At 39.0% G+C, this 21359-nt stretch overlaps 1 protein-coding gene across 8 annotated transcripts in view; it reads left to right on the top strand.

Moving 5' to 3' along the window:
- The window catches only part of SCML2 (Scm polycomb group protein like 2), a 122382-nt gene that overhangs the window by 45915 nt on the left and 55108 nt on the right, over positions 1-21359 (top strand). For all 8 annotated transcript variants that reach the window (XM_032286021.1, XM_032286015.1, XM_032286020.1 and 5 more), the window contains one exon: positions 6712-6955. In XM_032286021.1, the coding sequence (XP_032141912.1) occupies positions 6712-6955 (244 nt within the window). The remainder of the gene's footprint in view (positions 1-6711; positions 6956-21359) is intronic.

Genomic DNA, 21359 nt, shown 5'->3' with positions numbered 1-21359 from the left:
CTCGGTTGGATTACTGTAGTAGCTTCTCACTGGTCTCTGCATTTATAACTTTACAGGCTATCATCAGCACAGCAACCAGAGTATTCCTTTTAAAATATAAGTCATGGCTGGGCATGGTGCCTCACGCCTGTAATCCCAGCACATTGGGAGACTGAGGTGGGCTGATCACTTGAGGTCAGGAGTTCAAGACCAGGCTGGCCAACATGGTGAAACCCTGTCTCTACTATAAATTCAGAAATTAGCTGGGTGTTGTGGTGTACACCTGTGATCCCAGCTACTCAGGTGGCTGAAACAGGAGAATTGCTTGAACCCAGGAGGTGGGGCTGCAGTGAGCCGAGATTGCAATGCTGTACCCCAGCCTGGGTGACAAGAGTGAGACTCTGTCTCAAAAACAAAAACGAACAAAAAACCTACACAAGTCAAATTATATCACTCCTCTTTTCAAACTCTTCCAGGGGCTTCCTGTTTTTCTCAGAGCAAAAGCCAGAATCCTTACAGTGACCTATAAAACTGTATGTGATATGACCCCTCCTTATCTGACCTCGTTTCCTACTGCTCTCCTACTTATGTATTACATTTTACCCACACACACTTCCTTGGTGTTCTTTGAACATTTCAGACACAGCTCCTGCTTTAGGGCCTTGACTTTGGCCATTTCCCTCCTTCAGATTTCTGCTCACATGTCACCTTCTATATGAGATATGTTTTAATTTCCCTATTTAAAGTTGTACAACCCCTCTTTCTACATTGCTCTCTGGATTTCTCTTACTGTGCTCTATGGTCTCCATTTTTTGCATAGCACTTATTATTTCTAATATATGTATTTTACTTTTATGTTTATTGTCTCTTCTCACTAGCATGTGAGGGAGGGATTTTGTCTTTTTTGCTTGTTAATATATCCCAAGAACCTTCAGTAGTGTCTGGAATATAGTAGATACTAAGTAAATATTTGTAAATGAATAAATGAAGGCTAAAGGGCTAAAATTCTTGGTGAGGTCAAATAAGTAGTTGATTAAAAATAAGGAGATAGAAGTTAACGTATTAGTTCGTGGTCAGAGGTAGGTACTGGGAATATAGCAGTAAACAAAGCATAAAATATACCCTTATGGAGCTTACTTTCTAGTTGGGGAAATGTTTAATGGATCATGCTAAATAAATAAAGTGTATCGTATGTTTTATACTCTTACATGCTTAAAAGAGAGGTCGACATTTTAGATAGGTTGGTCAGGAGGGTCTCACTGAGAAGGTAGCTTTTGATCTGAAGGAAGGAAGACAGTGAACCATGAGGCTACAAGAATAGGATTATTCCAGGTAGAGGAGTAATGCAAAGAATGTTGAGACTGGTTTCAGATTTTCTGGGACATGGGAAGAAATAGCCTTTAAGGAGAACCATATTGTAAGTAATCAAGAAGGGAGGTTAAAAGCTGGGTGTGGTGGCACGTTCCTGTAGTCCCAGCTACTTGGGAGGCTGTGGCAGGAGGATTGCTTGAGCCTAGGAGATTTGAGTCCAGCCTGGGCAACATAGTTAGGAGACCCTGTCTTTTATTTAAAAAAAAAAAAAAAAAAAAAAAAGAAGGGAGGTGGCTATAAGAACGCACTTCACTAGCAATCTTCTAGAATAAAACCATTTTTGTCTCACCAAAAAGAAAAGAGAATGATGCTTGCTTATTTTAGCTATTGTTTTTGCAAATTATATTTTTGTGTTCAAGAAGTTATTAAAGAACTGGTGATGATGACAAACCAAATTCTTTAAAAACATTTCACTTAACATAATGACCTTCAGTTCCATCCATGTTGCTATATTGACAGGATTTCATTTTTATGGTTAAATAATACTCCATTGTGTGTGTGTGTGTGTGTGTGTGTGTGTGTGTGTATATATATATATATAGTGTGAGATACATATATATATATCACATTGTGTGTATATACATATATATATATATAGTGTGAGATACATATATATATATCACATTGTGTGTATATACATATATTGTGTGATATATATATATCACATTTTTAAAATTCACTTGTTGATGGACACTTGTTTTATTTCCAACTTTTATTTTAGGTACATGGGGTACATGTGTAAGTTTAGGTACATGGGGTACATGTGTAATATGGATAGATTGTGTGTTGAGGGGGTTTGGGGCACAGATGATTTTATCACCCAAGTAATAAGCATAGTACCTGATAGGTAGTTTTTTGATCCTCACTCTCCTCCTACCTTCCACCCTCAAGTAGGCCCTGGTGTTTGTTGTTCTCCTCTTTGTGTCCATGTGTACTCACTGTTTAGCTCCCATTTATAAGTGAGAACATGTAGTATTTGGTTTTCTGTTCCTTTAGGGTAATGGCCTCCAGCTCTTCATCTGTGTTGCAGAGAACATGAGCTCATCCTTTTTTATGGCTGCGTAGTATTCCATGGTATATATGTACCAAATTTTCTTTATGCAGCCCACCATTGATGGGCATCAAGGTTGATTCCACATCTTTGCTATTGTGAATAGTTCTGCGATGAACATATGCGTACATGTGTCTATGGTAGAAAAATTTATTTTCCTTTGGGTGTGTACCCAATAATGGGATTGCTGGGTTGAATGGTAGTTCTGTTTTAAGTTCTTTGAGAAATCTCCAAACTGCTTTCCCCAGTGGCTGAACTAATTATATTCCCACCAGAAGTATATAAGCATTTTCTTTTCTCTGAATCTCACCAGGATCTGCTGTTTTTTGATTTTTTAATAATAGCCATTCTGACTGGTGTGAGATGGTATCTCATTATGGTTTTTTTTTTTTTTATTTTTTTTTTTTTGAGACGGAGTCTCACTCTGGCTCCAAGGCTGGAATGCAGTGGTGTGATCTTGACTCATTGCAACCTCTGCCTCCTGGGTTAAAGCGATTCTCATGCCTCAGCCTCTTGAGTAGCTGGGACTATAGGTGAGTGCCACCATACCTGGCTAATTTTTTGTATTTTTAGTAGAGACAGAGTTTTACCATGTTGGCCAGGCTGGTCTTGAACTCCTGACATCAGATGATTCATCTGCTTTGGCCTCCCAAAATGCTGGGATAATAGGTATGAGCCACCGAATCTGGCCATCTCATTGTGGTTTTGATTCGCATTTATCTAATGATTAGTGATATTGAGCATTTTTTCTTATACTTGTTGGCCATTTGTATGTCTTCTTTTGAGAAGTGTCTGTTCATGGATGGACACTTTTGATTCAGTATCTGGCTATTGTGAATAGTGTTGCAGTTAACATGGGAGTACAGGTATCTCTTCAGTATACTGATTTCCTTTCTTTTGGTTATGTACCCCCAGCAGTGGGATTGGTGGGTCATTTGGTAGTCTTATTTTTTTCTCTGCTTTCTTACCATTAGTTATTGTTATGGTCTTTTTGATAATAACCATTCTTACTAGGATGAGATGATGATATCTCATTGTGGTTTTGATTTGCATCTGTTGGCCATTTCTGTATCTTCTTTTGAGAAATATCACAGGTCTTTTGCCCATTTTTAAATCAGGTAATTTGTTTGTTTTTGCTATTGAATTGTTTGAATTCCTTATATTTTCTGGTTATTAATCACTTGTGATGGATAATTTGCCATTATTTTCTTTCTCTATTTCTGTAGGTTGTCTTTTCTTTCCTACTTTTTTTTTCTTTTTGAGATAGTGTCTCTCTCTGTTGCCCAGGCTGGAGTGCAGTGGCACGATCTTGGCTTACTGCAACCTCTACTTCCCAGGCTCAAGCAGATCCTCCTGCCTCAGCCTCCCAAGTAACTGGGACTATAGGCTTGCACCACCACACCTGGCTATTTTTTTTTTTTCTTTTGAGATGGAGTTTCGCTCTGTCACCCAGGCTGGAGTGCAGTGGTACAGTCTCAGCTCACTGCAACCTCTGCCTCCTGGGTTCAAGCAATTCTTGTGCCTCAACCTTTTGAGTAGCTGGGATAACACATGTGTGCCACCATGCCCAGCTAATTTTTTGTATTTTTAGTAGAGATGGGGTTTCACCATGTTGGTCAGGCTTGTCTCAAACTCCTGCCCTCAAGACCTGTCTGCCTCGGCCTCCCAAAGTGCTGGGATTACAGGCGTGAGCCAATTTTTATACTTTGTTTAGAGATAGGGTTTCACTGTGCTGCTCAGGTGGTCTCTAATTCCTGGGCTCAAGTGATCTGCCCACCTTGGCCTTTCGAAGTGCTGGCATTACAGACATGAGCCACCACGCCTGGCCTAGGTTATATATTTTAATCTTAAAATTAGTTCTATTGCATTGCTTATTCCTGTCTGTTGTTTTGTTGCAGAAAATATACATTGCCATTTGAAATTAGTTTGCTTTGCTACAGAAAGTCTCAGTCTTTTATATGACAGTGTAAGGTCCTGGGATCCTTATGTGTGTCTCGAATGTTTTCTGCATTTTGTGCGCATCTAGCACAAATTTGTCAACTGCCATGTTTATTCTTTGTTAAATGCAGCTTATCTCACCACTTTTTTTCTTCTCATACATAGTAATAGTCAATTGACCTTTAGCCCTTTCATGTAACAATGCTTCTTACTTACCAGCTATTTATCAGATACTTTGATCTTCAATCAGTCTACCTTTTGACTTGCCAACTTTCAGGGTGGTGGTGTTTTTTGTTTTTGTTTTTTTTTTGTAAGCAGGGTCTCACTCCGTTGCCCAGGCTGGAGTGCAGTGGTAAGAACATGGCTCACTGCAGCCTCGATGACTTCCTGGGCTGAAATGATCCTCCTGCCTCAGCCCCCTAAGTAGCTGGTACTACAGGTGTGCTGCCACCATGCCCAGCTAATTTTTGTATCCTTTTTTTTTTTTAGATATGGGTTTTGCCATGTTGCCTAGGCTGGTGTCAAACTCCTGAGCTCAGCAGATCTACCTGCCTTGGCCTCCCAAAGTGCTGAATTAGGGATTACAGGTTTGAGCCCAGGGTGGTTTTTAAGAAACAAATTAAGATACATAATTCAGCCTGGTGTGGTAGCTCACACCTGTAATCCCAGCAGTTTGAGTGGCTGAAGTGGGAGGATTGCTTTAGGCCAGGAGTTTGAGACCAGCCTGGCCAACAGTGTGGCCTCGTCTCTATAAAAATTAAGAAAAGAATATGTAATTAAAGGACTTTGGAAGCTAATAATTAAGGGGCTTCCAGATTGTAAGGGTGTAAAGAGTAACAATAGAAAAATACAGGGTGATGAGATGGGTTTTAAGGGGACATTTGAAAAAGAAACCAACCTTCCAGATATATTTTTTAAATTGGTGAGAGAATTAGTTGAGAGCTTGCTCACTGTTTTTGGGTTATTCCTTGGTTCTTTCATTTAAAAAATTGCTTGCTGTTGGGTATTGTGCTGGAAATAATAATATGAATATCTGTTTTTAATAATCTCTTAGTCTCATAGAGGAGTGAACACATTTCAGTAGTGATATTACAATTGAAGATGAGAGTGGCTCTGAGCTGGCCCTAGGAGTGGGCAGGGGTTGGTCATGGAAGCATTGAAGGAAGCTCGGAGAACTGGGCTTTCAATTGGGTGAGTTGGAATTGTCCAGGCAGATGATGGGGTAGGGTGCTCCAAGGAGGTGGCTTCAAGACAGACTGCCTAGGTTTAAAATCCAGCTCTGATTGGGAGGTTGTGGTTTTTAATTGAATTATGGATAAGAGAAAGGGATGAGTCTAGGGTAGTAGTTCTCAACCTTGGGTGCACCTTAGAATTTCCCAGAAAATTAAAATATTGCTGTTTCCCAGGCCCCACCATAGACCAGTTCAATTCGTATCACTCGTGGTGTGGTCACAGGTGATTCTAATGCTCATTAGGGCAGAAAATCACCAGTTCAGGACTATTATTTTTTATTCTTTTTTTTTCTCTTTTAATTTGAACAAGTGGCAGTAAAATAGGATTACTATTTCCAGTCTTTTGGCTTAGGTGACTGGGTTGCTGTGATAGTGCCATTTAGTAGGATGAAAAGCAGATTGAAAGAAAAGATGTTGATTTTAACATAACATGTAGGCTTTCTAGCAATCCTGTTAACATTTACATGTTTTAACCTTTTGGTGACTAAGAAATACTTTTTAAATATTGAATTCTGGATTGGATATTGTAAATGACCCCAGACTATATGACTTTCATGTTCTTGTGTATTTTATACTTTTTCTTTTCTTTTTTTTTTTTTTTTAATTTTAAGTTCATTTTCTTTAGAATTCTTACAGTTGAGTTTTTTTTAGGGTATCATCTGATGTTGTTTCTTTTCTTTGGACTTACCACTTTTTGACATACCAATTTACATATTTATTAGGTTTGTCTGACTGCCGGTTGTAAAATTTCTTGTTGATTGCTTTTCTCTGTCTGCAACCACTACTACCACCAGTGCTAGAATGTAAGCTCCACCAGAGCAGGGATCTTTGATATATTTGTTCAACAATGAATCTCAAATTCCTGGTACATAGTAGATAATATATATTTCTTGAATGGATGAATCTGGCTGGTTTTGCTTCTTTCCAGGTTCTTGACTCTGCTCCTGAAAAAATATGAGATGTTGGAGAGCAGAGTTTCGGATTTGTGAGCACTGTTGTCTTCCTATATTAATTGATAATTAAACATGGAGCTTAATTTTTGCTTGCTAAAGGTTATGAGAGAATATACAATTTTTCACTTCAAGCACATGGGTCTTAATACATCTTAAAAATGAAGTCTTTTTTTTAATGTTTTGGTAGGAACCACCAAAGCCCCCACTAAATAATTTTAAAGTGGGGATGAAACTAGAAGCTATTGACAAAAAGAACCCATATTTCATCTGTCCTGCGACCATTGGAGATGTGAAAGGGGATGAAGTTCATATCACATTCGATGGCTGGAGTGGAGCTTTTGATTACTGGTGCAAGTATGATTCTCGAGATATTTTCCCAGTTGGGTGGTGTCGCTTGACAGGAGATGTATTACAACCCCTAGGAACTAGTGGTAAGATAATAATTAACTACATGTTTTTTACTTTATTGAAGTTATATGTAACTGTTGTTGGTGGCATTGTGGTTAGTGTTGGTGATACTAGGACTTCATGTCCCAGCTAGCGGCAGGCAGAACAGCAAAGCACTGTCCAGGCTAGAGAACTGGAGGTAAAAGAAGGCTATGATTAGAATTCTTGAGCGTCACTGTAGCATCATAGTCTGAGTTCCAGTCCACACTGGAGAATATGGACAAAGCTAAAAGTCATATTTGTGCCATTGAGGTCTTGTTGCGGTAAGCATGGGGGGTGGTATGTGCTCAGCTCCTTTTATGGTTGATGTTCAGTTAAAAATTAAACATCGTATTCCATTGTTCATATCTGAAAGATATTTTTTAAAAGCTTGAGCATAACTGTTGTAAACATGTCTTACATGATTTGATACAAAGTTAAATTGATACTTTGATAGCCTTAAGTTAAATCCATAGTGAAAATTTTTGACTCTGTAGAAGCCATTATAAATTAGTACGTTATTGTAGTCATGGTAATATTTATTAGTTGTAACAGTGTTTCCTAAGCTGAGAACTATGATCTTCCAGATGTTTTCTAGAAGATAGATGTAGAAAATAAGTAGGCAAGGTGTGCAGAGGAGTGTAGTGTCTAAGTAAGAGCTTGTAGCCATATTATTCTTGCAATGGCTGTTAGAATCATCTGTAATTTGGGACTTTAACATATTCCATTATACTAGAGTACTATATACCACAGTGTTCTTTTTACTAGGTACCTCGTTAACCAGTTTCCTACTTCCATAAGTCTAGGAAGTAGATATTAATGGTTGATTTTGTAAAATTCAGCATGATACAGATCTATGCGTATATGATATTAAGATAAATAAAACATAGTCTCTACCCTCAAGAAGTTTACCTTCTAATGGAAGAGGGATGCCTGGAGGCATAGAGCTGTAAAAAATGATATAGTATTAGCAATGCAAAAAGAGAGATGTATGCTAGATGTGGAGGTGGCCCAAAGACTTCCAGTCTTGGTTGGAGGAATAGGTGGTTGCATAAAGGAAAACATCACAAAAGGATGCATGATTCGAGTATTAGATGAGAAGCAGAAGTCGCCCAGCAGAATGAAGATGAAGGTAGGATGGACATATAACAAAAGTGCAAAATTCCAGTTTATCCTAAAAACTGATGAGTTCATTTTGGAACACAGTGAGTTTGAAACATGTGGCTGAGAATGCTGTTGTCCTCCAGTATTTTTTCTTTTTTTCTTAGTATTGCAATTGGTTGCTTAACATACAGACTGTATTTCCAGACACCTAGCAGTATGGTGTGGCCACGAGACTAAGTCCTGGTTGATGGAATAAAAGCACACATAGAGTGTACTTTTTCCAGAAAGAATATTATAGAGAGATGAGCATGTTCTATCCTCTTCCTTCTTCCTGCTTTTATCCTTCTGCTATGAACGTGGTTTTGACTGGAGCTGCATCTTAGAGCATGAGATGGGAACCATATGCTGTGGAGTGGGTGGAAAGCAGCCAGGAGCCAGAGTCCCTGAGAACTTGGTGGAGTAGAGCTTTCATACTAGCCCACCTGTTTTCAGACATTAGTGAGAAATAAACTTCTATGTTATATAAATCACTGTTCTTTTAGGTTTTTCTGTTACCGTTAGCTGAACTCAGTTGTAATTGATTCAGGGTATCTTTGGGACATCCAAGTGCACATGTTCATTGATCAAATAGCTGCACATGCAGATCTGGAGCCTCAAAAGATAGGTCTTGGTTGACAAATCAGGTTTGAAGGCATCATGTTCACTCAAACAAATATTCTTTGTGCCAGGTGGGATTACAGGTGCTTAGGATGGGAGGGCTAGTAGTTTACTTATTTTGTTGATAGCAGCAACTGGTGGAAGTTTTGAGTGGGTTTTAATTGTGCGTGTATAACAAGTAGAGGTAGAAAAGGACCAAGATAGAACCTTGTGGGTCAACATTTAAAGCAATAATTATCACTCTTGAATTACTTGGGGGAGCTTGTTAAAAGGCAGTGCTTGGGAACTAACATTCAGGGGTTTGAATCAGTGGGTTTGGAGTGAGGCTTAGTTGTTTACAGTCACATGGTTTGAGGCCTGAACTTTGAGAAGCACAAAAATAAGGAATAGGTAGAAGATAGAAGTCAATCTAGGACACTGGAAAAAAATGTACCTAAATGAAGGAGATCACTAGGTTGGTTTCCGTGGCAACAGGAGAAAGATTTTAAGGAGAAAGTACTCAACATTATCAAAGGCAGTGTAAAAGTCAAGCAAGAGGAGAACTCATTAGTGGTCTTAGTAAAACTATGGTTACTCGGCTTCTTTAAAAATCTAGATTTACGGAGTCAAGGGGTAAATAGGAAATACCCAGTGTTTAAAAAAAAAAAAAAAAGAAAGAAAAAGAAAAAGTGGCATCCCAATACTTTGTGAGATCTGTCTCCTCTGTCTTTACCCCAGTTTACATTTGCTTTGAGTGAACTTTAGAAATCTTACCTCACTTTATGTCCCTTTACCCTCTACTATATATAATTGTCTTCAAATTGAGAACCACATTAGTGTTTTAATTTTTGCTTCCACCATCAAACATAACTTAGAAAACACAAGAGAAGGAAAGTCTGTTGTATTTATTTACATTTTTACCCTTTAAATTGTTCTTTCTTCATTCCTGATTTTCAAGATTTTCTTCTTTTGTAATTTTCTTTCTGTTTAGAGAACTTCTTTTAACCATTCTTTTAGGGTTGGGTGGCAACAAATTCTCTGTTTTTTTGGAGACAGGGTTTCATGGTGATGCCCAGGCTGGAGTGCAGTGGCACAATCATGGCTCACTGCAGCTTCAACTCTCCAGATGCAAGCAATTGATCCTCTTGCTTCAGCCTCCCTAGTAGCTGGGACTATAGGCACATGCTACCATGCCGGGCTAATTGTTTTAATTTTTAGTTGAGACGGGGTCTCACTGTGTTGCCCATGCTGGTCTTGAATTACTAGACTCAAGTGATTCTCCCTCCTGGAGCCTCTCAAAGTGTTGGGATTATAGGCATGAGCCACTGCACCCAGCCCTCCTCTTCATTCTTAAAGGATAGTTGCTAGATACAGAATTCAAGGTTGATAATTCTTTTCTTTTCCTTTTTTTTTTTTTTTTTTTGGTGATGGATTCTCGCTCTGTTGCCCAGGCTGGAGTGCAGTGGTACTATCTCAGCTCACTGCAACCTCTGCCTCCCGGGTTCAAGCAATTCTCCTGCTTCAGCCTCTCAAGTAGCTGGGACTACAGATGCATGCCACCACTTGCAGCTAATTTTTGTAATTTTAGTAGAGACGGGGTTTCACCATATTGGTCAGGCTGGTCTCGAACCCCTGACCTCAGGTGATCCACTTGCCTTGGACTCCCAAAGTGCTGGGATTACAGGCATGAGCCACTGCACCCGGCCGATAATTCTTTTCTTTTAGCACTTGAAAACTGTTCTGCAACTTCCATCTGGCTTCTGTGGTTTCTGATGAGAAATTTACTGTTATTCAGATTATTTTTCCCTGACAGGCTTCATATAATTCTGGATCTATTTTTTCTTGTAGTTATTTCAGTGTTTGCTTTCTGCTTTATTTTGTAGCTATATTATCAAGTGTATATAAATTTTTAATTATTATAACTTCCTGGTCATAATAATTACTGAACCTTCCACAGTAACCTGATTTATTTATAGTTTTTCTTCTATTGCTGGGGAAACCAACCTAATGATTTTTTTTTTTTTTTGGAGATGGAGTCTTGCTCTGTCATCCAGGCTGGAGTGCAGTGGCGTGATCTTGGCTCACTGCAACCTCTGTCTCCTGGGTTCAATGGATTTTCCTGCCTCAGCCTCCCGAGTAGCTGGGATTATAGGTGCCTGCCACCATACCTGGCTAATTTTTGTATTTTTAGTAGAGACAGGGTTTCCTCATGTTGGCCAAGCTGGTCTTGAACTCCTGACCTCATGTGATCCACCTGCCTTGACCTCCCAAAGTACTGGGATTACAGGTGTGAGCCACTGCACCCAGCTGACCTCCTTTTTTTTTTTTTTAAACTTTAACGTCTACTTTATCTGATGACCAGATTTTCTGTGGATGATGTTCTTGTTATCTTTTTCTGACTAATACTCAAAATTTTTTTTTGAGACAGGATCTCACTTTGTCACCTAGGCTGGAGTGCAGTGGCATGATCTCAGCACAGTAAAGCCTTGACTTCCTGGGCTTAAGTGATACTCCTGTCTCAGCTCTCCAAGTAGCTGGAACTACAGGTGTGCGCCACCATGCCTGGTTAATTTTTGTATTTTTAGTAGAGACCGGGTTTCACCACATTACTCAGGCTGGTCTCAAACTCCTAGGCTCAAGCCGTCTGCCTGCCTCAGTTTCCTAAAGTGCTGGGATTACAAGCGTGAGCCACCACGCCTGGCCAAGAAGTTGCCATACTGTTTTCCTTAATGGCTTTACTAATTTACATTCCCACCAACAGTGTAAAGAGTTACATTTTCTGACCTGGCATGGTGACTCACCCTGTAATCTCTACACTTTAGGAGGCTGAGGCAGGAGGATTGCTTGAGGCCAGGAGTTTGAGACCAGCTTGGACAACACAGTGAGGCTCTGTCTCTACAAAAAAAATAAGTTAACTGGGCATGGTGATATGTGCCTATAGTCCTAACTACTGGGGAGGCTGAGGTGGCAGGATCACTTGAGCCCTGGGGTTAAGAGATCCCAGTGAGCTATATTCATGTCACTGCACTGCAGCCTGGGCAGCAGAGCAAGGCCTCATCTCTATAAATAATAAAAAAAAAGGGTTTCCTTTTCTCTGCATCCTAGCCAGCATCTATTTTTTTTGTCTTTTTAATAGTAACCATTCTAACTGGAGTAAGATGGCAACTCATTGTGGTTTTGATTTCCATTTCCCTGGTGATAAGAGATGTTGAGCATTTTTTCATATACTTGTTGACCATTTGTATGTATCGTTTTGAGAAATGTCTGTTCAGATTCTTTGTCCACTTTTTAACTAAGGGTTATTAGTTTTTTCTTGTTATCGAGTTCCTTGTATATTCTGGTTATTAGTCCCTTGTGGGATAAATAGTTTGCAAATATTTTCTCCCGTTCAAGAGGTTGTTTCCACTCCGTTTATTGTTTCCTTTGCAATGTATAAGCTTTTTAGTTTTATGTAGTCCCATTTGTCTGTTTTTGTTTTTGTTGCCTGTGCTTTTGAGGTCTTAGCCGTAAAATCTTTGCTTAGATCAATGTTGTGAACTGTTTCTCTATGTTTTCTTCTATTAGTTTTATAGTTTCAGGTCTTTAAGTCTTTAATGCATTTTGAGTTGATTTTTTTATATGGTGAGAGAGAGGGGTCTAGGGGTCTAGTTTCATTCTTTTTTTATTTTTATTTTTTGAGACACAGTCTCGCTCTGTCACCCTGGCTGGAGTTCAGGGCAGTCTTGGCTCACTGCAACCTCTGCCTCCCAAGTTAAAGCAATTATCCTGCCTCAACCTTCCAAGCAGCTGGGATTACAGGTGCCTGCCACCACGCCCAGCTAATTTTTATAGTTTTAGTGGAGATGGGGTTTCACCATGTTGGCCAGGCTGGTCTTGAACTCCAGATCTTGGGGGATCTTTCTGTCTTGGCCTCCCAAAGTGCTGGGATTACAGGCATGATTCTCCATGCCTAGCCTAGTTTCCTTCTTCTACATATGGATATATGGTTTTCCTGGCACTTTTTATTGAAAAGGATGTCTGTTTCCCAATGTATGTTCTTGGTGCCTTTATCAAAAACCAGTTAGCTATATACAGATGGGCTTATTTCTGGGTTTTCTCTTTTATAGGTCAGTATATTTGTTTTTATGCTAATACCATGCTGTTTTGGTTATTATAGCCTTACAATATGTTTTGAAGTCAGGTGGTGTGACACCTTTTTTTTTTTTTTTTTTTTTTTGCTCAGGATTATGTGGGCTATATGGGCTCTTTTTGGTTTCATACAAAATTTAGGATTGTTTTTTCTCTTTCTGTGAAGAGTGACATTGGTATTTTGATAAAGACTGCATTGAATCTCTAGATTGTTTTGGGTAGTGTGGTCATTTTAGTGATATTAATTCTTCTGATGCATAAGCATGGAATGTCTTTCCATTTGTTCATGTCATTATCAGTTTCTTTCATCAGCATTTTGTAGTTTTCTTGTAGAGGTGTTTCACCTTCTTGGTAAAATTTCTTTCTAAGTATCTTCTTCTTTTTTTTTTTTTTTTTGAGACTGAGTTGGGCTGTGTTGCCCAGGCTGGAGTGCAGTGGTGCAATCACAGGTCACTGCAGCTTCCACCTCCTGAGCTCAAGCAATCCTCCCACCTCAGCCTCCTGCTGGAACTACAGGCACGTGTCACCATGCTCAACTAATTAAAAAAAATTTTTTTTGTAGATACAGGGTCTCACTGTGTTGCCCAGGCTCCTGGACTCAGTGATCCTCCTCCCTCGGCCTCCCAAAGTGTTGGGATTACAGGTGTGAGCCACTACACCCAGCGTTTTATTTCTTGCGTAGTTATTACAAATGGAATTTTCTTAATTTCTTTTTCAGTTATTTCATTATTGGTGTATAGAAACACTACTGATTTTTGTATGTTGATTTTGTATCCTGCAACTGTACTGAATTTGTTTATTAGATCTGGGAGTTTTTTGGTGGGGTCCTTAGGTTTTTCTAAATACAAGATCACGTCACCTTTAAAGAGGGACAATTTAATGGTTAGAAAGTCGTGTGAGGAAGTAACCATTTGAACCAAAGCCAGCCCACGTGGCACAATTTGACTTCCTTTTTTCCATTTGGATTCCTTTTATTTCTCTTGCCTAATTGCTCTGGCTAGAACTTCCAATATTATGTTGAATAGGAGTGCTGACAGTTAGCATTCTTGACTTGTTCCAGTTCTAAGAGGAAAGGCTTTCAGCTTTCATTCAGAATCGTGTTAGCTGTGGATTTGTCATATATAGCCTTTATTATGTTGAGGAATGTTCCTTTGGTGCCTAGTTTGTTGAGAGTTTTTAATCATGAAGGACATTGGATTCTATCAAATGCTTTTTCTGCATCTATTGAGATGACCATATTGTTTTTGTCCTTCATAATGTTGATATGATGTATCACATTTATTTGTGTATGTTGAACTATCCTTGCATCCTTGGGACAAATCCTACTTGATCATGTTGTATTATGTTTGGATTCAATTTACTAGTATTTTGTTCAGGATTTTTGCATCTATGTTCGTAGAGAAATTAGCCTGTAGTTTTCTTTTCTTTTTTCTTGTGTCTTTGTCTGGTTTTGGTATTAGGGCAATGCTGGCCTTGTAGAATGAGTTAAGGAGAATTTTAATCTCTTCAGTTTTTTGGAATAGTTTGAGGAGAATTGGCGTTAGTTCTTCTTTATAAGTTTGGTGGAACTTAGCAGTGAAGCCATCTGATCCAACATCCCAAAGATTATTGAGAGACTTTTTATTACTGATTCAATCTCATTGTTTGTTAATTGGTCTGTCAAAGTTTTCTATTTCTTCCTTATTCAGTCTTGATAGGTTCAATGTATCCAGGAATTTATGCATTTCCTCTAGGGTTTCTAATTTGTTAGTGTATAGTTGTTCATAATAGTCTCTGATGTTCTTTTGTATTTCTTTGGTTTTTGTTGTGATGTCTCTTTTTGTTTGAGTAGTTTTCAGCTATTTTGTTAAATAGCTTTTCTCTGCCTTTGGTCTTCGCTTCATCTTTTGAAACACCCAAAATTTGTATATGTTTGTTTTATGGTGTCTCATATGTCATGTAAGCTTTCTTTATTCTTTTTTTTTTTTTGTCTGATGGGGGCTGTTTCAAGGACCTGTCTTCAGGTTCTGAGCTTCTTTTTTCTGCTTGCTCTAATCTGTTGTGAGGCTCCGAAAGGAATTTTTTATTTAATGCATTGAATTCTTCATTTCTAGGGTTTCTCTTTGGTTCTTTCTTATGATATCTATTTCTCTGGTGAATTTCTCATTCACATCCTGAATTGTTTTTCTCATTTCTTTGTATTGTTTAATCTGTGTTCTCTTATATCTCATTGAGCTTCTTTAATATCATTATTTCGAATTCTTTTTCAAGTATTTCTTTTTCATTGGAATCTGTTGCTGGAAAATTATTGTGTTCCTTTGGAGGTGTCACATTTCCTACTTTTTTCATGTTTCTTGGGTCTTTACATTGATGTCTGCACATCTAGTGTAACAGTTGGTGCTTCTAATATTTGGATTGGCTTTTGTAGGGGAAATCTTTTTCTTGAAGATGTATCTAGGTTTTGTTGGTTAGATAGGATACTTTAGTTTTGATTCTGAGTGCATGAAGTAGTGAAGTTTTTCTATGTGTTCTTTGGCTGTAAACAGTATCATCAGTGTTTGTGATTTCCTTAGCAGCTCAGGCTGTGGTTGTTGGTTGAGGCTGTGGTGAGGTTTTGCTGCGGATGAGGATTCCAGGTGCACCAGTCCTCAGGCCCCAGTGATGGCACTAGAGGGCTGAGCGTACCTGTTGTTGGGCCCCTGGTCAGTGTAGCTGGACACTGGTGTCATCTGGTCCAAACTGGCCGATACTTGGGCTTCCAGGTGGCTTGATAGGATGTCGGCAGTGGCCATAGTGGGCTGGGTGGGTGGGTCCTTGGTTCTCTGGGTGGTGTGTGTGGTGTGGGTGATGGCGCTAATGGTGACAAGACAACTTTTGGGCCCTGAAGCAGCATGTGTTTGTGTTAACAGTGCCTGCAACAGGCTGGGTGGGCCAGTCCTCAGGCCCCCAGTGGGTATGTGCCGATGGGTGCTGGCTGAGGTCGTAGCGGCAGGCTGGCTGGGCCCATCCTCAGGCCTCCAGGAGGAGTGCATAGATGCCAGCAGTGATGGTCAGGATGGGGCAGTCTCCAGGCTCCTGGGAGATATACTTGGTCAATGAGAGAGCAGCACTGGACTGGCCATGCCTGTCCTCAGGTCCCTGGTGGTATATTTGAACCCTGGCTGTGGTGGGCAGGGTGGGGCAATACCCTGGACCCCCGATGCAGTGCTTTGGTGGCAGCAGCAGTGGTGGGCAGGCAGAGCCTGTCTTCAGGGTGTGTGCAAGTATGCTTCAGTACTGCTGCTTGGGGGAGCTGCAGCCACAGACAGGCAGTTCTCAGGCTCTGGAGGGGACATGTCCTTTAGCCCCTGGTGGTGGCAGCTGCGGTAGCAGCAGGGAAAACCAGTGTGCAAGTACACAGAGGTGGCCTTGCTGCTGGGGGTAGGGTTGTAATTGCTAGTGGCGCACACCTAGGCCCCCAGTGGCAGCTGCTGTGGGCAGTGTTAGAGTCTGTTCTCAGAGTCTGTGTGAAGGACCCCTGCTGCTATGGGGGGGAGTAGGGTTGCTGTCATTGGTAGTCCTCCCAGGTAGGCAGTTCTTAGGCTCTAGGGAGCGTGTGCTTTGTCTTGGATGGGGGTGGGCACCCTCTCCAGTGTGCTATACCATTTTTCCCCAGAGTGCAGGACACTGTGTCTGGTAGAGTGCTGGGGACCTTGCCACTTCTCTGGGTCTAATGGCTGTTGTACCACTGCAGCCCTCTGGGTGGATGTTGGGAGATATTGGTGGGGCTCTAGGGATGTGGAGATGTAGCGGCTGATGGGCTTCAGGGCAGGATGCAGTGTGGTAGGGGCTGAGCTCTCAGAATGGCGCTGTCCTACAGTTGCTTAGGACTTGGGACATGGGATCACTCTCTAGATCAATGATGTTGCATGGTCTCCAGGCAGGTCCTTAAGCTGTTCTCAGGGCCTGTGATGGGTGTTTCTGTGGCTAGGGTTGGTGGAGTCCATGGTGGGGATGTTGACCACCGGGGATCTCTCTCTTACCCTTCCCCTCACTGAAGAGCCTCTTCTGGCTCTCAGCCAGTCTTAGCCAAACTGCTATGTTGCATCCCTCTCCTTTCATGCCTCAGGTTCTTCCTCCTCTTTGTTGGATTCCAGTATTCCTTCTTAGATGCTCAGTTTGAAGATTATGTAGTCAATATTTTGGTTCTTCTTTGTGGAGGAGAGGAATATTGGATGCCTCCAGTTAGCCATCTTGAAGTGATTTACCTATCATATGTTTTAATTATATCTTTAAAAAATTTCATGGGCTATTATTATTACTTACATAGTCAATGTTTGTTGAGATTGACCCACACATTTAGTGTGTTTTTTGCTCTTTATTTATTCTTTACATCTCAAACCTTTCATCTGGGATTACTTTTCTTCTTTCTGAGGTAAATCCTTCAGAATTTCCTTTATTGAAGGTCTGCTAGTGGCATTCCGATGGTAAAATGCCAGGTTGACAGCCATTCTCTTTCAGCACATTGAAGACATACATTCTTTTGACTTTTGGTTTCCATTATTGCTGTTGAGAATACAGCTGTCAGTATTTCTTCACTGACTGTAATCTGCCATTTAAAAATCTAGCTACTTTAATCTTTTCATGTCATCTTTAGTGTTTTACAGTGTCACTCCGATAGTTCTGGTTGTAGGTTTTGTTGAATCTTGATGTCTTGGCAAAACCACACATACACAAATACACTGTTTACTTTCATTGTGAGAAATTAAGGATTTCAGATGGCACAAGTACTTCAAGGTTATAAAGCAGTTTTCTTGATAGCCTTTTGAATATTGAGTACAAATAGTCAAAACCGTGTTAAAGTAGAATTTGGGAGCAGTTAAGAGTAGAAATAAATGTGTGCCCACTGGTGCCGTAGTCTGTTTTATAAATATTCCCAGAAGTCCCCAGAAGAACTTTGGGATTCTGGGGAAAGTACAGTTAAAAACTTTTAGTTGGTGTTCACCCTAAGATAATGCATGTGTGATGCGTTTTGCTTTTTTTCAGGTATCGCTTACTAATTATGGGTAGGTTAATAGTGGTTAGTACTGTACTTAGACAAGGTGAAATACTCTTTTTGAGTAGAGAAAAAATTTAGGCAATACATCATTTATTTAGATGACAGCTATAAAAGTATACTTTTTTAGATATAATGTGTATGTTCTTGAAAGCAAAATATTTTTCTAATTTTTCATTCTAATTTTTATAACAGTTTTCTTCTAATAGATAAAGCAAAATATTGGGAAAAGCTTTTGGATATAGCTGTGGCAAGCTGTGTGGTATTTGGCTTCATACTACTTTTCTCTTACACATATAACTTTAGAAAACACACATACATGGTCAAATCAGTGGAGAAATGTTGAAATAAATTATAGTATAGTTGTTCTTTAGAATAATTATAGAATAATTTAAAAGAATGAGAGTGTTTCTACTTAATACTAAGAAGGAAAGCTTTCCAAGATATAGTAAGTGAAAAAAGTAAGTCCTCTCAAATAAATACAGTGTAATACTAGTATGTCAAAACAAAATACATATGTATTTCTATATGTACATATAGAAATATGTATGTAAATATGTAAAGAAAATCTGGACAGCTATATATCAGATCTGTAATATTGATTATTTCTGTGAAGGATGTTCACTGGTAAAGGAAGTGGTAATGGGGACTTTTGCTTTTAACTGTGGCTTTTCAAAACAAAACTAATATATTTGTATATAGCATTTGTGCTTTAAAGTAAATAAAATGACAATTTTAGTTTGAAAAGGGATTATTGTATGTATTCTATTTTCTTGCCTATTTTTTCATAATATGTTGCGACTGTATTCCCATGTAAAATATCTCTATAAATTGAATATTATTTCTGCACTGCATTCCATTGTATGGCTATTCCATAATTTACTTAACCAAATCTCTATTTTGTTAAGCATTTAGAATATTTCCAGATTGGTTATTAAACTAGATGATATGATGAATACTTTTATATATATAAATCTTTGTATACCTCTCTGTTTCCACAGAACTTTGCTAGGTTAAGGGGTATGTTTTTAAGGCTGACAAATGGTCTTTCAGAAAGCTATACCCATTTCCACCAACCTCAGAAGTAGGTGTGTTTTTTTTCCTACTCTGGCCAACCTTGGGAATTATCTTTCTTGTTATTTTTTGCTAATTAAAAAAAAAATTGGGGCCAGGTGCGGTGGCTCATGCCTGTAATCCTAGCACTTTGGGAGGCTGAGGCGGGCAGATCACGAGGTCAGGAGATTGAGAGCATCCTGGCTAACATAGTGAAACCCCGTCTCTACTAAAAATACAAAAAATTAGCTGGGTGTGGTGGCATGCGCTTCTGGTCCCTGCTGCTTGGGATGCTGAGGCTGGAGAATTGCTTTAACCTGGGAGATGGAGGTTGCAGTGAGCCAAGATCAGGATGCTGCTCTCCAGCCTGGGTGACAGGGCAATACTCCATCCGCACTCCCAAAAAAATTTGTTTTTCAAAATTTCATTTCTTAGATTACTAGTGAAATTGAATCTTTTTCTTTCCATGTATTTTGGTCATTAATACTCCTTTATAATTTGCCTACTAATCACCTTTTCCCATTTTTCTCTTAGCATGTTTTTTCTTATCAATTTGTTAATTCATTTGTTTATTCATTTATTGAACATATCAACCCTTTGTCATAAAAGTAAAAACTTTTTTTTCCAGTAGTTTGCTTTTTAATGTTAAAGTTTTTTTAACTTGGAGAAATATTATTTATTGACTTTTAATATTAAATACTTTTTTTTTTTTTTGAGACGGAGTTTCGCTCTTGTTACCCAGGCTGGAGTGCAATGGCGCGATCTCGGCTCACCGCAACCTCCGCCTCCTGGGTTCAGGCAATTCTCCTGCCTCAGCCTCCTGAGTAGCTGGGATTACAGGCACACGCCACCATGCCCAGCTGAATTTTTTGTATTTTTAGTAGAGACTGGGTTTCACCATGTTGACCAGGATGGTCTCGATCTCTTGACCTCGTGATCCACCAGCCTCGGCCTCCCAAAGTGCTGGGATTACAGGCGTGAGCCACCACGCTCGGCCCTAATATTAAATACTTTAAATGCCTTAGAATTAAATAATTTCAAAAGGCACAAATATTAATTGAATTTCATAAATTAAAAAAATCTGTATTTTTGTTTATTTTGAATATTTATTTTCTTTTTAAAACACATTCAAATGATAATACTTTGAAATATCTTAAAATACACTAGAAATGTGTGCTCTCAACCTTTATATAATTGCTTTTGCAAAATATTTTAAGGTTGTAGCACTTAAAACTTGTTCAAATAATTAATAACTAAAGGCAATATTGTTGCATAGTTTCTTAAAAAAATGTAATGAGGCATCCATGATTGCTCCTTGATATGGCTTTACATTAAATAAATGTTTATTTAAGCTTTACTAGTTTTCTTTTAAAGGATAATAATAAAGTTTACTTTAAAACTTTTTCTAACAGTTTTTAAAAACTGTAAATACTTCTGTGATCAGAAACAGCAAAAATTTGTATGAGGCTTATTAACGGTAGAAAAACATCGCTGAGAAACTCACTTGGATAGAATATTCAGCAAGCTGTATGGCTTTTTCCTTCTTGTTTATTTAGATTTTCCTTTCTTAGCTCTTGTTATGACCCTACAATCTTTCAAAGCCCTTAGCTTCTGGTGGGTGCTGTCACAGCTCATCAGATTTACTCACTAGACTCGTACAGAGTGTCTGGTGAAAAAGAGGAAAGGAACATATGTGCTACTGTGTCCTTGGCAACTTGCAGAAGAAGGCTGAATCACATAAATGAAAATGAGGCCCATTGTAGATATTCTTCTTGCAAATTTATTTGATCTTGCCGTTTTCTGTTTTCAACTGGCTCCCCCCTCTTCTGTGTCTTATATTTTAGTTCTCCCTAGAAAATGATAGAAATTTAGGAATGCCCTGTAAGCTGTCATTTTTTTCCCTCAGATTGCCATTCCCTTGTCTCCAGTGCATATATACTTACAGGAGTTTATAGCCAGTCATTTCATGAAAGTCCAAATATTTGATACATGAAAGAGCAAGACAGGATAATCCAGCAATTTAGAATCAGAACTAAGGCTACCTTGTTTTGAAGGCTACGTGAAAAATTTTTAAAAAATCATTTATTTTTTCTTTTTTGGGGAACATTTATAAACCCATTACTATTTTGTCTCTGTAATGTTATTTATTAATATAGATTATTAGTCTTTTGAGAAATTAATCTTTTGAAAAATTCAGAAATAGAAGATTCTTTTAAAAGTTTGCCCCCAGTATGGTTTTCATTATTATGGGATGTTCAAAGTTCTTAACTTCAGCTTCAGATTTATACATCATTGATTGTAACTTAATGAGCTGCACTGGTATGAAGTGTCATCTTGTAGGCTAATTCTTTAAGCAATTTTGACCTTACAGACCAGGAAGGAGGGCAAGCAGCAAACTTCCAGATGCCAAGTATAATGTTGCAGGATCCCAAGGGTATAGAGGAATTCTTCTGGTCCAAAGGGAACCATGGAGG

The sequence above is a fragment of the Sapajus apella genome, unplaced genomic scaffold (assembly GCF_009761245.1).
Source record: "Sapajus apella isolate SASKATOON/1434 unplaced genomic scaffold, GSC_monkey_1.0 scaffold17, whole genome shotgun sequence".
NCBI lineage: Eukaryota > Metazoa > Chordata > Mammalia > Primates > Cebidae > Sapajus > Sapajus apella.
This window is presented reverse-complemented; position numbering and strand designations above follow the sequence as displayed.